The sequence below is a fragment of the Rhodamnia argentea genome, chromosome 10 (assembly GCF_020921035.1).
Source record: "Rhodamnia argentea isolate NSW1041297 chromosome 10, ASM2092103v1, whole genome shotgun sequence".
In the NCBI taxonomy this organism is placed as follows: Eukaryota; Viridiplantae; Streptophyta; class Magnoliopsida; order Myrtales; family Myrtaceae; genus Rhodamnia; species Rhodamnia argentea.
In genome coordinates this window covers 22,914,213-22,930,533 of record NC_063159.1, presented here as the reverse complement: position 1 = coordinate 22,930,533, position 16,321 = coordinate 22,914,213, and the positions used below count along the sequence as shown (strand labels likewise).

The 16,321-nt window shown below is 38.0% G+C and overlaps 1 protein-coding gene across 1 annotated transcript; it reads left to right on the top strand.

Annotated features, from left to right (window-relative positions):
- The first annotated feature begins 13,322 nt into the window (after window positions 1-13,322).
- LOC115735164 (small polypeptide DEVIL 16) lies at window positions 13,323-13,924 on the top strand. The gene has a single exon (XM_030666277.2). The coding sequence runs from the start codon at window positions 13,566-13,568 to the stop codon at window positions 13,749-13,751; it is 186 nt and encodes a 61-aa protein (XP_030522137.1). The 5' UTR covers window positions 13,323-13,565; the 3' UTR covers window positions 13,752-13,924.
- Window positions 13,925-16,321: the final 2,397 nt, after the last annotated feature.

Sequence of the window (16,321 nt, the reverse complement as noted above, 5' to 3'; positions counted from 1 at the left end):
AATTCATAAAAAATTCATAAAAAGTTGAAAAATTGCAGAATCAACTTTGGTAGCCTTGGCCAAGCCTATCGAACTATTTTTTACCAAAAAATAATTTTCCATATTTTTTGCATTTTTTGGTATTTTTCGAAAAATCAACAAAAATAGTTTTTGAGGTCACAAAAATACAAGAAAATAGTCAATATTTTTATTTAAATTCCCTTATCTTTTTGAGCTCTTGAAAATTCAAAAATCAAGTTCAATTTTATGTGCTCCTTCATTACTCATATAGTTGAATTTGTCAAAAAATAGCCATTTGAGTCTTTTAATTTGCAATTTTTGCGTTTGAGGAGTCTTGACATCCAATTTGATTGCCCCGCATTGCAATTTAGTTCAAGTGTTCACTTAAATCGTATGATTGCGTAGATTGGGCCAAATTGCATACTTTTCTTGCATTTTAGTCCTTAAATCATGGTAAAAATGAAATTAATCAAATTTCGGGACTCGCCATGCAAAGGTAAGACCTACGCTTTTCAACCTTCCGAATCGATTGGCATAGGTATTGTGGACTGAATTGTACATTTAGGCCTTCAATTGCACAATTTTCATAATCGGATCCTAAAATCAATTTGGGGTTTTTGTTCACTTCATGATGAAATTTTGGAAAAAAAATGGTATTTTTAGATAGAATTCATGCCCCCGATTCCGATCATGTGATTTAATTCGACAAATTTCAAGAATTTTTAGGTCAATTTCAAGAAATTGATTAGACCAGCTCTACCGAGTCGAATCGGGTCCGACCTAGCAACACCCACCATCTCCTTCAACCCCTTTTTCCACGCCTTTTACAGACTTCCAGGTTCAATTTTGATCATGAAATAGGCAGTTCAATCGGTCTTAATTGATAAAATTGATTGAGGGGTTTTGTTGGCCATGAGGTCTCGTGTCGACCGGGACCGGTTCGACGACCTAGGACCCGCTGGAGTTGCACCAGGAAGGTTAATTTCCGCCATGGCCATTTTGGGATAAAGCACGCACCACATGCGCACTAAATTGGCATGAAATGGAGCTTGCCTGAATTTCATTTGGATTGCCGGATGTCGCTCATCACGGACATGCCATTTTACACCCGATGGCACGTAAATTCCAGCTCGGTGAAGCCGCCCCCTCTCCCTCCCTCCCCCCCCAAATGCGCCAAAATTGAAAAATCGAATTACTTAATCCTCACACATTTTCGTTCCTAAAAGAGGGTCATTCGGTTTGAGAACACCTCAGAAAGAAAGAGAAAAGGGGAGAGAAGCAATCGAGAGCTCTCCAAACCGCTATTGAAGCTCCAAAGCACCAAGACTTCTCGTGAGCTCATCGGACCTTCTCCGACCAAATCGAAGCAAACTGCCGCATGTTCTAGCATCATTGAGCTCCAAGCAAGCTGCTCGACCTTCCCAATTGAGTTGCGATCTCGAAAAAGGTACATTCGAGCTCTACACAACCAATGAAGGCTCGCATGGCATCTTGACTTTCTGTCGATCATTTTGCATGCTACCGGTCCCAATTTACTCTTTGTACCTTGCTAATCACATACATATCTTGTTTGTGCATTTTTGTGGCCCAAATTGTTGAGTCGACCTCCATTTGACCTTGAGTGATCGCAAACTTGAGAACTTGATTTAGACCAAATCAAAGTGTCGCAATAGACAGGTAAGTTCCCTTGAGCCTCTATAATGCTTCTTGATTGATTTAATTGCTTAAATCGCACATAGAATGGCTAGGGCAAGTAGTCGTCGAAGGTTAGCTTTGGTCAAGATTTGCGGGTTAGTAAAATGTGATTCTGCTACTATGATATTGTGGTATATTGTAGAGCACGATTAGGCGAGCTGAATGGCGTTGGTTTCACGAAGTTTGGACGTTTATAGCCATCCGAATTGGCTTCCGACAAGGTACCGGCGATGGAACGCAGGCGCCGACCGTCTTCTTCGGTGAGCGTTGACTTTGGTTAACGCCGACCTGGTGCTAACGTGGCGTCACGTGGCAGGCCACGTCGCCGAGGCCGTTAGAGCCGTTTAGAATCTATTATGTGATCAGATGGCCTATAAGCGACCACGTGGAAGCAATCCCGCCGTCCGATGGATAATTAGATTTTTTTGAATATTCCGTTAATTAGAAAAGATTTTCAAAAATAAAATAAAAAATAAAAAAATGAATACGGCGTCGTTTTGGCTCCTAAGCAAGCGCGTCTGGGTCCGGGTTTGGGCCACATGGGCTAAGTCAACCAGGTCAGTAGAATTTAAAAAAAAACGTATGTTTTTTAAAAAAAAAATCTAAAAAAGAGGAAAATTCCTAGAAAATTCAAAAAAAAAAGGAAAAATTTGTAGAAAAATTCCTAGAAAATTCTAGAAATTCTCAAAAATTGAGGAATGGCTATAGCCAATTAGCCAATCCTATTTTTGAAATTTCTTTTCCCGATATTCCTGAAATGACGATTTTACCATTTAGGGGTAAATCGTCTCTGGAAATTCCCGTGAGTTTACGAAAGGTGCCAAAAATTAGGAGATGGGTCGGTTTAGGTGGGCAATCCTATTTTTGGGTTTTTGTCTCTCATTTCCATTGGAAAATGATGATTTTACCCCTCAAAGGGTAAATCGCCCCCAAAAATTTCAGAAATTTCTAAAAAATGTTGATAATTAGGAGATGGGTCACTTTAGTTGGCCAATCTTATTTTCGACGTTTCTCATTCCATTTTCCTTCCAAAATGAAAATTTTTCCCTTTTTGACAAATTGTCCCTTGATTTTTCAAAAATTACGATTTTGCCCCTCATAAACAAATATCTTCCAAACCACTCTTGTTTCCTCTCTTATGATGTGCTTGCCTTTTCTCAAAGCCAATAGGGCTTTACTAGGAATGCCATGCTGATTTGATGTGATTTATCCGCATATTCTATTTCCTTGATTTGCATATTTATTTCACCGATTGTGATTGTTAGGTTAGTCACTTCTATCCGCATGAAATCCTAGATTTAGGATTCGTACCCTACTCATCTGCATGAAGTTCGAGGTTAGAAAATTCATTCAAGTTAAGTACCAAAAGGGCGTCAATTAAGATAATTGATGTAACTAAGTCTCCGAACCCACTTCTCTTGTTCTTTAGAATCGGATAGAAACTCCCTACTATTCAGTAGGATTTTCCAATCATAGCCTCCGAGAAATGATTGCTGGTAACTTTGCGACATGTACACGTATTCACATGTAACTAGGCCACACCGAAAGGTCGACCCCGTTTTTCCTTCGTTGCGATTTGGGTAATGGGTCTTAGGAGGGGCCCGCGTCCGAAATCCACAAACAATTGGATTGAAGGACGACCCATTAACCCTCTCGCCCTCTTCGCTTCGCAAGAGGGTCACGACACAAACTTCTTGACAGTTTCTAGCGTATATTTTTCTTGATGAATAAATATTTCTTTCTTGGTCCGATGTATCTAAAGTCCAAGGAAAAATTTCAATTCTCCCATCATGCTCACCTCGAACTCATCCTACATTACTTTTGAAAAATTCTTATACAAACATTCGTTAAAAGAACCAAATATCCTTATTCCGCTTCCGAATAAAGATGGTAGTGTCAACATTACCTTTGATAAATTTTTGTTCACATAGAAAGCTACTCAATCATTTATACCAAGCACATGGTACTTACTTGAATCCATATAAGGGTTTCTTCAATGTATAGACGAGATCTTTTCCTCTCGGTTCTTCGAAGGCGAGGGGTTGTTCAATATAAACTTCTTCTTTGATGTATCCGTTTACAAAAGAGATTTTTGCATTCATCTGAAATTTTTTAAAATCATTGTAATAGGCATACGCAAGAAGTACTCTTATAGCCTTTAACCTCTCAACTAGTGCGTAGGTTTCATCATTGTTTATTCCTTCTTCTTGGGAATATCCTTTTACCACTAATCTTACTTTGTTTCTGATTACTTTTCCTTTGCCATCAAGCTTGTTTCTGAATACCCATTTTGTTCCTATAACTGGAAGATTCTTGGGTATTGACACAAACTCCCAGACATCATTGATCTTGAATTGATGAAGTTCTTCTTGCATAGCTTTGATCCGGTTTTTATCAGCAAGACCTTCTTCAATCTCTTTTGGTTCAACTTCAAAAACAAGTGCTATGTTACTCATTACTTGCTTGAACTTTGATCTGGTTTTGATTCCATCATCCAAGCTTCCCATTATAAGCTCCTTGCGATGATTGAATTTGTGTTTCCAGTTTTTGTTGAGTCTTTCGTCTTGAACATCATTTGGATCTTTGGATTTAGACTGCATCTCCTCTGCTATTACTATCGTATGTTGATCTACCTCTTGATTCCGAACTTCTTCAGAAACAATATTCTCTTTAGAGGCTTCATTCTCTTTAGAGTCTCTAACTGGTTCTGAACTTCGAGGAAATGCGAAAACCCAAGAATGTTCGGATTGATTATTCCGATTCTGAATATTCTCATTAAACTTGACATTCATTGATTCTTCAACTATACGAGAGCTTCAGTTGTGGACTTTATAAGCTTTGCTCCTTGTTGAATATCCTAAGAATATTCCTTCATCTAATTTCTCATCAAACTTGCCAATACGGTCATTAGCATTCTTTAGAATACCCAAACACATGGAAGTGTGCAATATTAGGTTTTCTTTCTTTGAAAAGCTCATAGGAGGTTTTCTCAAGAATCGGCCTTAAGGAAACATGGTTTAATATGTAGCAAGCTGTAGAAACTACTTTTGCCCAGAAATATTATCACGCCCCGTGTCCTTATGAGCGCGCGAGCATTCCTTACCTTGTCCTTTACTCGCGATTATCCACGGGATCTAACGACCGTACGAACACTCGCGGAATGATATGCACATGCAGAAGCGACAAGTAAACTCCATACAGATAATAACAAGATGACTTAGAAAACGACATAGCATAACACTTAGTCATTTAGCACCATGTCATAATACTGAAGTACAAACTGGGTTCGGAGTAGGCAAATATAGAACATCAAAAGAGGTCAGTGACTAACCCACGTCCAACTTCTCTAATAACCTAAGAGGGTATCACAAGATAGGTAGCTCAGCCACACCTAAGGGTCGATCTCGCCATCGGTGGACTCGTCAACCGGAGGAGCGTAGTTAGTAGAAACACTCGTCTCATACACCTCCGTCATCTCGGCATCAGAATCGTCGAATTCTACAGCTCCATGGACTCTACCTCGGACTCAAACTCCAAAGGTGCGTTAAACTCATCTTCCAACTCCCGCTTGGACTCAGAAGTATCCATGTGATTAATCTCGGCATCTCTAGCCTCCACAATCCCTTCATCCTCAATAGGGTGGTCGAGCTCCGAAACGCCGGCTCGGGTTCGAGGCTTGGCTATGGGCTCTACCTCAAGACGTTTGGTATCGGGGGCGACGACCTCAACATGCCTCGCGGCTCTCGGCACCTCATCGGGTATAGCACAATCCCTAAGTGATCCGAAAACGGTGTCTCCGTCCTTATCCGTCCAGGACAAAAAAGGTATATGACGTCCAATTATCACCTCCATCATCCACCCACAAAGTGCTAGCCCTTCTATAGTATATCAAGTTAGGTCCTACCGGATACGCAATCACCACAGGCTCAAAATCCTTTGGTAGCCCAAAAAGTGTCGACATAGAGATCAAGTCAAAGTTTGGCGTTTGAAAAAGATGGTCCCATAACTAGGTGAGATTACATCTCATTAAGCTAACCCTAAACCTAAACCTAAACCAGGTTGCCGGTACCTCTAGACACTTACAAAAAGAAGTTAAAAAAAATAAGCTTCGACATATCAAAAGTAAGATAAAAGGCAAGGCATGGTAATTTAGGCATTTCGGACAATTCAGGCTCCCTCAATCAACCACAATTCAAGACCAATATTCTAGGCTTCGTACTTAAAGCAAGTAATTCAAAAAATCAGACACTTGAGGCAAAATAGAACTCATGAGGCAATTCCATTCTCGGTTCCATTTCCATTAACCAGATCTTTCCTTCAACGCTCTTCCCGAGTTGCGAGATAATTCAGACACTATATCGACCCTCGATACCCCGCGCCATCGAGACGATTCGATCGAATATAGGTCTCTTGCGTTCGAACCTCGAGATGATTCGGTCAAATAAAACGACTCTCGATTCTTACAGGTCTCGAGATGATTCGATCGTATATTGACTCTCGAGTCGTAAGACCTCATCAGGTCAATCGGGATCAAACACCATCGGCGCAATGCATTGGCCATACCATTAATTTCTAGCAAGCCAAGATTACAAACACAGGCAAGCTCATCTCATAGCAAGCGCTTCATTGCCAAATCAAGGCATTCGATTCAATCAATTCCTGGCTTATCAATTCAAGTGATTAATTAGCCAATAAAGTACATATCCACTGTAAAAAAGGACTTCTCAAGCACTCGGTTCTCAAGGCCAATTAAGGCGACTTATCTCAGTAATTTCATCAACGACACTCAAACATGCATACGCGTCGCCACCGTTCTTAATCAAGCCCGTTCAATCTAGCGATGCTTAATCCTTGCTACGATAACCCAAGTTCATTAATTTACAGCCTTGAATTAACATGAATTAAGCATAAAAACATGATTTCCAAGCAAGAACAAGTCATCAAGCACTTAATCTCAACACGGACAGATTCGGGTCTCTCGGCGTTTCTCACAAAACTAGCTATGCATTCACTCAATATCAAGCTCAGACTTAGTCCCTTAGTAACCTAACATCCTAGGGAAGGTTTAAGATCAACTTACAAGGCTTAACAAACGAGAGAAATCCTCCAAAGCAAGAGCAAAGCTCACGGTCTTCACTGGGCAACACCGATAGGTTTTGGTTAGCCAAGAAGAGCAAGGATTTAGTCTATAATACCCACTATAATCCATCCTTAAACTTATAAACACAATGCTAGATGTATTAACTAGGCTTAGGAAGTGTCTTACCAAGAAACCAAGCCAAAATAAGCTCCCAAACAAGCTATGATCCTCCTCGGGTTAGAACAAGATCGTGCAACGACCTTCGTTGCTTCAAATGGCTCTATGGGACAAACGGCAAGGCGAATTTAGACGTATGATATGTCGTTAGAACGGCAAAAGAAAGAGAATTCCAACAGTAGGTAGGTCACCGAATTCCAACCATGGACTGTGGAGTTATGGCCTGAACAAAGGGCGGGAACGGGCTGGTGAGCGAGAGAGTGAGAGAAATGAGAATGTGAATAAGCGAGAAAGGGAGTTCGGCCGAATGGGGGAAAAATGAAGGGGAGAGAGAGAGCTTCATCCAATAATTCAAATGCAAGAGGGAGTGGAGTAGTTCAAGGAGTCATCTCATGTAAGAGATTGAATGACTAGGTGTAATAGTGAATTGTTATAGTGGTTGGGGTGGTTGATGGGATTTTTGGGAAAAAAATAAACTTTCTTGTCCTTAGCTAATAATTTAAGACCACTATGGACACTAATGCCGCTAATAATTCGGTCACATGGGAAAAAAGGCAAAAGACCAAAATGCCCTTAACTTAGACTAGAGGATTGAGCACTAATCGGGGGCAAAACCGTAATTTCCCAATTCTCAGTCCATTTTTTATCACTTTGGGGCAAATCCTAATCTTAATTGATCTTGATGAGGCGACTTCCAAAATATTACTATCGGTATACTCGAACATCCGATTCCCAATTTCGAAGTCCAATTCGTGGTCAAAACTCCTCAATTGCACTTTCAGTATATCTCAAACTAACGAACGGCTTTTAGGAGTTACGTGTATTAACCCTTGATCAAGGTCACAATTAAAAAATTTTCGAACCATGGCGACATTGGTTGTCATGTAATTACGAGGGTCAATTGCTGGTTCCGAAGGACACCATCGTTAGGAATCGGTTTAGGTTAATTTGCAAATTATATTATGACCAAACGGAATCACCTATGAACCAATCATATAACACGAGCAAATTATTCTAAGATCAATATTAGATCCGCCTTTGATGGCCCAAAATATTTCCTCGGCAATCATTATGGTCAAAGTGCCGATCATGGTCAAGTTCTTTAGTCCACATACTTAAATCCCAATTAGCCTTTCCCTTTTTGGTCAATTGCTCAAGAGTGATCAAATCTGAGGGAGATCAAACTGAAATACATCGATGGACATTTCATTCATTCATGAGCTTTGAAAAGGGTCGAAATTCAGAATGTCACAAATATGAAGCAATTTTATTTTCTATCGGAAAAGTTCTTTCCATTTCTTGCAAAGAATGATTTTTCTTTTCTACCACCCCATTTTATTGATGTGTGTAAGTAGTAGAAAAACTATGCTGAATTCCAAACTCATCACGTAAAATCGAAAAACTTTGGTTCTCAAGCTCTCCCCCATGATTAGTTTTTATGCGAGAAATAGCATATCCTTTCTCATTATGAACCTTCTTGGTAGATTATGAAAAAAAATGAGAAAGCGTTGTTTTTGTGAGCAAGAAATAAAAATCATGTAAATCTTGAATAACCATCAACAATGACAAGACAAGATTTCTTACCTCCAAGACTTAGAGTTCTAATTGGTCCAAAGATATCCATATGAAGCGGTTATAATGCACGTTTAGTCGTAACTTGGTTAATTGATTTAAAAGAACTTCTTACCTATTTACCGAGAGTGTAAGCTGAACAAATAACTGAGTTTTCAAACTTTGTTTGTGGTAAACCTCGAACTAGCTTTTTGGAAGACAGCTTTGATACATGCTTGATACTGTTATAGCCTAGCTTTTTGTCCCATAGTTCAAATTCATCTTTGATGGATATAAGACATTTCACGTCTTCAGAATCAACAACCAGAAGATAGATAATTTCATGACGCCGACCAGTGAAATTTTGCTTCTTGTCTTTGCTAATACTTGACCATTTTGTATCTTGAAAGCAAATTTGATATCCAAAGTCACGGAGTTGACTTACGGAGATCAAATTGTAATTCAATCTTTTGACTAGGGAGATGTCATTGATCATTAAGTTCCCAATCCTCATAGTTCCTTTATCAATTACTTTTCCCGTATTGTTTCCTCCAAAGGACACACTTCTCCATTGTATTCTGATAATTGAAGGAATTTTTCTTGATCACTAGTCATGTGACTTGAACATCCACCGTCCCGAAATCATTTGTCCTTTCTCTTCCTTGGTATCCGTAAGTAGAAAGTAACTCACTATTTCTTTGGTACCCATATCTTCTTGCATCCATCCGAGTTAGTCACAATTGATAACTTTCTATTAACAGGTCTCCGGACTTTCATATAGTTGTCTCTGATATGATTAAAACCACTACACTTTATGCAAAATTTTCGCACATGGGATTTTGTAAACTATTTATGAAAGTGCTGTCTATATGCTGATTTGGAAGGTTTTGAAAAATTCTGTCATTTGCTTTGGGAAATCTATTTTTGAGATTGCTTTCCTTTTTTAGACTTAAACCAGACTTGTCATTAAAAGGAACTTGTATAGAAATAATGTTTTCCGGAGTTTTTAAGCTCTAAGAAAATCTTCTTGAAATATTTTCAATCTTGATTTTCAAAGAATCATTTTCTTTCAAAATCAAATCATGATTTTCCTCGATTTGATGAAATTCCCTTTGCAAAAACTCGATCTTGTCTTTTTTAGAAACATCTTGTTGGTTTAAAGAGGAAACTTCCTTTTTCAACTCAGAAACCTTTTTGAGTGCTTCTTTGCAATTCTTGCATAACTCATCTATATATTCAGAAAATTCATTTGGTATTTCAGAAGAACATACCTCTATATTTAAATCCGAGTTTGATTCCGAATCCGACTTTTCCATGAGACATATGTTCGTATAGTCATCTTCACTATCTTCAGAGTCACTCAGAGTTTCAACCTTCAATGCCTTCTTGTATTTCTCATACTTGACTTTGTCTTTCTTCATAAGCGGACACTTTGGTTTGACGTGTCCTACTTTCTTGCAGTGAAAACATACTACATCTTTGCTCTCTTTCTTGTCATTATTTAACCTGTCTCGATCATACTGCTTGAATGATTTCTTCCTTTTTGAAATTTCTACCTTTTCAAGCCATCTTTCTGAATTTCTTTACCATGAGTGCAAGCTCTTCTTTGTCCTTATCTTCATTTTCTGAATCTAGCAATTCATAGTCAATTTCAAATTTTAAAGCAATTGACTTCTTACTTTTTGAGTCTCTTGTTTTGTTGGCACGCTCTGTCTCATATAACAGTAAAGTTCCCACAAGCTCATCAATGGATAAAGGTCTGATTGTTTGACATTCATGCATGGATGGCTTGATGTAATTACAGTCATCTATTAGTCCTAGAAGAATGTTTATAACTTGTATTGGTTTAGCCACAAGAGCACCTTGCCTTGCAAGACCACTTGTTAGTATTTGAAGTCCGTCAACCATATCAGCAATTGACTCATTAAACTTCATATTGAAATCCTCATAATCACTCAGCAGAATACCGAGATTAGTTTCTTTCACTCTGTCAATTCCTCGATATATGACATGAAGCCTGTCCCATAAATTTTTTGCCGATTCTTTTTCTACAACACGAATATATAAAGGAGTGGATAGTGCGCAGAAAAATGTGTGAACAGCTTTGGGATCAAGTCCTTGTCTTTTTTCTTTTTCAAGATATCGCGGTGTTGCTATGGCATTAGTATCGTTATTTGTCGCATTTTCGGTGGAAGGAGTTGCCTTGACAGCATGAACTACACCATTGACTACAATATCCCACATCAAATTTTCTGATACCTTGAAAAGTCACTTCATTTTGTTGCACCACAAATTGCAATCCTTTCCGTCAAAGTAAGGTGGTTTATTGCTTAAGTGTACATCACTTGCTCCCGTGAAATTGTTGCTAGACATAGTATATCGTTAGCATTGAAGTAAAACACTTCAAGATAACAAGCAACCTGCTTCGATACCAATTGTTGTATTTAGCAATATCACCTAGAGATGGATGAATAGGTGATTCTGAACAGTTTTGAAACTTAATGTGAAATTTAAACAAGTTCAAAACTCAAACTAAAAGGCTTTAGATATAGATTCAGAATATGACGTGTAGAGATCTAAACACAATAAAGAGAGTTTAGAGTAAGAGAAAATTGCACGCAAAGTTTATAGTGATTCGGCTTTAGCAAGCCTACGTCCACTCTCCCACGTTGACAACCAATTGACTAGATTCCACTATATGAATTGTTGAAAGGTTAGAAGAGATGTCATACTCAATCACTCTTACAAAACCTCACAAATATGGAAATTGTAGCTCTTGAGAACAAGAATGTGAATCTGAATAACTTAGACACTATGGAATTGTAAGTTCTGATCTCCTTCACCTCCAAACTAGCCATTGGACATGTCTTCAAAGGATCGCTCTTCAATCATTGATTGGACGCCATCAATCAGATGATTGATTGAGACTGTATCTGGGAAGCTATAGTAATCGTTGGAGTAAAGTCTGAACCCTTCAAATTCAGTCGCCCATACAACTAAATCCTTACTTTCCATATGTAGAGCCGATTCAAATCTTCCACAAAACTTATTCCTGGAAGGTAATATCCAATCGGAGATATTCTCCTAAACCGATTGGAAAATAATCTTGTCAATCAAAGATTGCAGACTTCCATAAATAACACAGCCAAAATGAAAACTTGCTAAACGTGGGTTTTCAGAATCAGGGCGAAAGATATTTCAAAATCTAAACATAATTCAGAAGCAATTTTCAGAAGAAGAAACTATTTGAATCGAGCGAGACTAGAATAGTGATTTTGGGCTTTAGTAAAGTCCTCACCGACGTGCCACATAAATCATCTCGTAAACAAGTTTTCGGAGGCAATCTTTCTCCATTTGAATAAAAACTTTAATTATCAAGTTTGGAACAATAGAAACTTTTGTTCACATGTTTATTCTTGCAATAAAAAGTTTATTTGCATTAACCAGATTCTTTCCAAGTAAAGATAGTTTTGTTAGAATTAAAATATTCAGAATGAAGGTATTCCCAACACCCTTAACATATAAGAAATCAAAAACCACAAACTCTAGAGAGCAAGATTAACGAACTGGACGTTTTTTGCACTTAGTTCATGTGAGACAAATTAGAAATGTGATCCTAATGATAAGGGCAAAAGAAACATCGCGAATCAAATCCCGAACTTTTAATTAACTCAACTTGAATTCTTGCATGATGACAAAAATGCCCTTAAATTTTTTTTTTTTTGGGGTCAAAAATGCCCTTAAATTGAAAATGATGAAAATGCCCTTAATATTTGGGTAAAAAATTTAGGTGTCCACAATCGTGTACATATAGCACACAACTAGAACCTACGCAACAACAACAAATTATTCCTCCTCCAAATCATGTTGACGCAAAAATGTATCGTTCTCTCACCCAACTAGTTAACTATCGTGTTAGCTCATCGAAAATTTACTAGTGATATAGATTGAAAGGTAAAACAATTTGACTTTTCGCACTCGATGCAACCTATAGATGCTCAGGAACGAGTCATTGTTCATAAATTCTCCATTCTCAACGTGGATGAGACACTACTTTAATTGAATCGTCCCCATGTGGGGCGCAATGGTAAAAGGATACACTCTCGCCCTGCTCCTTTCTCCACCCTTGCTTCGATCAGGAGTGAACCACAAGAGAGGTTGTAGTTTTTATATCGGATTAGTATTATTGAAAATTTAGAATCTATCACGAAAGTACAATTGAACCTTAAAATTTAAAAAAATGCAATCTAGTCATAAAATTTGTTAAGTTGGTACAATCAAGTCTTTTCTTTAATTCCGTCCAATTTGATAATCGAAAATTTTTAATAAATTTTGGGACTTAATTGCACAAACTTAACAAGTTATAGAGTTTGGTTGCACTTTTCGAAAGTTTCTGGACTCAATTACACTTTCGTAATAAATTTTAAGATATATATATGGAACTTGTTGCTTTTTCAATGCAATTTTAAGTTTGAATCTTTGCACTTTTGAACGTGAACTTGAACGATCAAGGGCATTTTATGACGGGACAAGTACTGGTGAATGACAAGCCACCGTGGCTCAGAAGTTGTTCCCCCTCGCCCTCTTCCGTCTCCTGCTCTCTCTTTCTTCAGCATCACAGCTGGTGGGTCTCCACTACTTTCTCAGTGTTCTCACACGGTACGTACTCTCTCATACCCAGTTCCCATTCAACGAGCTAACCCTGAAAAATTATTACCTCTCAAACGTGGTAAAAAATTGTATTCAACAGTAATCAATCTGAACAGTTTTGATTGTCTAAATTCAATGTAATGTATGTCCTAAATTCAAGACAATGATTTACAAACCCTTCCCTATTCAGATCAAGAGGAAAAGGAGAAAGAGCTTGCCCCTCTGAACCCCAAAAGATCACGCACGGAATCACTGTACCTCTCACACTTTATAAATGCCAAAGCCAGGCCGCTCTTACCTCTTTGTGTCTCCGTGCATTCTGCATCAAGAATAAAGAAACCTGTACCGAGCCCCCTGAAAGATAACGCTGAAGGAGCGTGCGTTGCGTCCTTTGAGTACGCGCCGGCCGTCAATGGGGGAGAAAGTAGAAGCGAGGGACTACAACGGTTGCGATCAGGAGAGCTTCATCACCGGCGACAGCCCTCGGTACCGGTCTTTCAGCCAGAAGTGCGGCCATCTGGCCAAGAAGCAGAGGGCCAAGTTCTACATCCTCCGCCGCTGCATCGCCATGCTCTTGTGCTGGCACGAGCAACAATGAGCTCAAAAGGATGCCACTTTTATCAGATGTTACAGACTTGTATCATTATAATTATATTGTAAGGTATACTTATTTGTCCCAAACTGCCTTTGCTCCTGCGCAAATCAGATTTGTTGCGGTCTTTAATCATGTGTCCAAGATTCTCTTGCTTATATTCATAGGCTTCATCATCATCATCATCTTCTTCTTCTTCTTCTTCTTCCTACTTTGTTTTGGGTAATGTGCTCATCTCCTTCAGCACCATAATTTGCACCAACATGAAATTAACCTGCATTTACATTACATTTAGTTAGATTTTTAGATGGGAGGCGTGTGCATATTTGTAACTCGCTGATCAGAGAAATGGTCTGAAAAAGTTTCTGAAAATATAGCAATTTAAGTAATTTCTAAGTTTCCTTCAACCTAAAATGGAGAAAAAGATGGACATTGCATTAACTTCTAAATCTTGCTTCTCTTCTTTTACCCCTTTTCTTCGATTTGTCATGAACATGCGAGACCCTTTTTTTTTTTTTAAGATTTTCACAAGGGGCCTTGATTTCGGAATAACTACAATTTTCCACCTTTAGATTTACATGGCTATCTTCATCGACACTTGTCCGGAGATCTCTTGTAGAAAGTTTTTGCTTTTGTTTTTCACCATTAGTGCCTGGTACACTACTGGATTATAACGTATGTAACTTATTTAATATGTCTTTTATAATTTAATGGTTTTTGTTCCAAGGAATTTCTCCATGATGGATCTGTCATTTTCTCTTAAGTATTTCTCATATTGTTATAAGAAGAAGTTCGACTATATAGACAAAAATTTGTTTCCTCGGCTTGTTACCTTCACAGTTGGAAAAAGAATACTTCGGCAACAATAGAGACCTCAAAGATTGAAAGATTCTCACAACCAATGTCCTAGAATTTTTACATTAGTAAGTTCAAATTGAGCTCATTATGGAGCTTATCCGAGGAGGACGTTTGTCCCCATTACTTTTGCTTTTAGACGTTTTTTGGGGATCTATGCTGTTCATTACTTGACCTCAAAAAACATTAAATTAAATTAAATTGAACCTTGCGTGTGGTCATGTCGAATATAGGATATTTGCTTTGTGAAGTCCTTCTTTAAAGGAACACACAATCAGGAGCAATGTGAGTGTACTATATTTACTAAATCGAATCTCGACCAAATAAATTGTTAAACAAATGCGGAGAAATCGTACTCCATACAACATATAACATCTTATACACATCTATACAGGCTTATTGTCAAAGGCTCTCGACTAATCACAGAGAAATTGTACTCCATATAACATGTTAAAGGGTTAAGAACAACACAAATGCCACTTGAATGTCATAACTTTTTTTCGACTACTTAAGTACCATAACTTTTAAAAAATACTCATTTGAGTGCCATAATTTTTATTCGATCATTTAAGTGCTAATTTTATTTTAAAAAGTTCACCAAGTGTCGAAAATCTGACATGACGTAAAACTTGTGGTAAATATTTTTAAAAAGTTATGGCACTCAAATAATCGATTGAAAAGTTATGTAGCACTCAAGTGAGCGCCGTATAAAAATTATGGTACTTATGGTGTCCTTATATCCATGTTAAAGTATCGTACATCTCTTGTATACGTGATTCATATGTTATTTATATACGTATGATCTCCCTTCACCTAGTAGATTAAGTTTTTGAATTAAGGCATCAAATTCCATGTGTCGTTTCTAATACGACTTGCACATGAGGAGGTGTTAAAGTATCTAGCTTTTATGCTCTTTAAATACATGTGATCGCTTTTGATCTATCAATTTAAATTTGCGAGTCGAAAATTTCTAAGCTATACTACTTTCAATAAGTGCTCCAAAATATTGCCTGCTAGTTGATGTTGTACAACTCCATCGCGGTAATGCTGTATCTGTTACACAAAGCCTTCACCCTTGAGGCCACGCATACTAATTTGGTTAGAAAAACATCTGTGTCCATATTGAAACAAGATAAATATCAATTTGGGTTCATGATTTATCATCTAACATGTCCAATTTTCACTTATATTAGTCTACAAATTTATAGCCAACAACTATATGGCAGCCAAATATATATGTTTCTCATTGTTATCATACGGTCTAATAACTAAAAGGAAACAATAGTGGACCTTGCCATGATAGTTTTGATATACCCAATTCCCACATGCTCCAAAAGCTCCCGTTGTCCTACTACCTTTTCTCTTTTTACTGTTTCGGGAATCCTTAGCTAAGTAGGTGCTGTCTTTTCAATATATCACAATAGTAAAATCAAGGGTGTGTATGTACACACACATATATATATATAGCTGCTAGTGCTAACCATCATGACATTATGTGTGGATGTGTACGAAAGTGAGGGATCTCGAAGTAAATACGTACATAAGGCTAGTGGGTTTCTATAAATACGAAAGGTGTCTTTATTTCGCCCATATTTTCTTTTCAGCAAGTGTCCTTTCTTATGCAATAGAAGCTATAGTGCTGGGAACTTAGCATGTGTTGTAAAGGGGATCCGAATGGAAAGCTTAAGTGAGTGAACGATGGGACAACAATGTCTTGCCGA

What these genes read in the sequence shown, in the direction of transcription:
- LOC115735164 (XM_030666277.2), top strand. Translation starts at nt 13,566, where the DNA reads ATGGGGGAGAAAGTAGAAGCGAGGGACTACAACGGTTGCGATCAGGAG.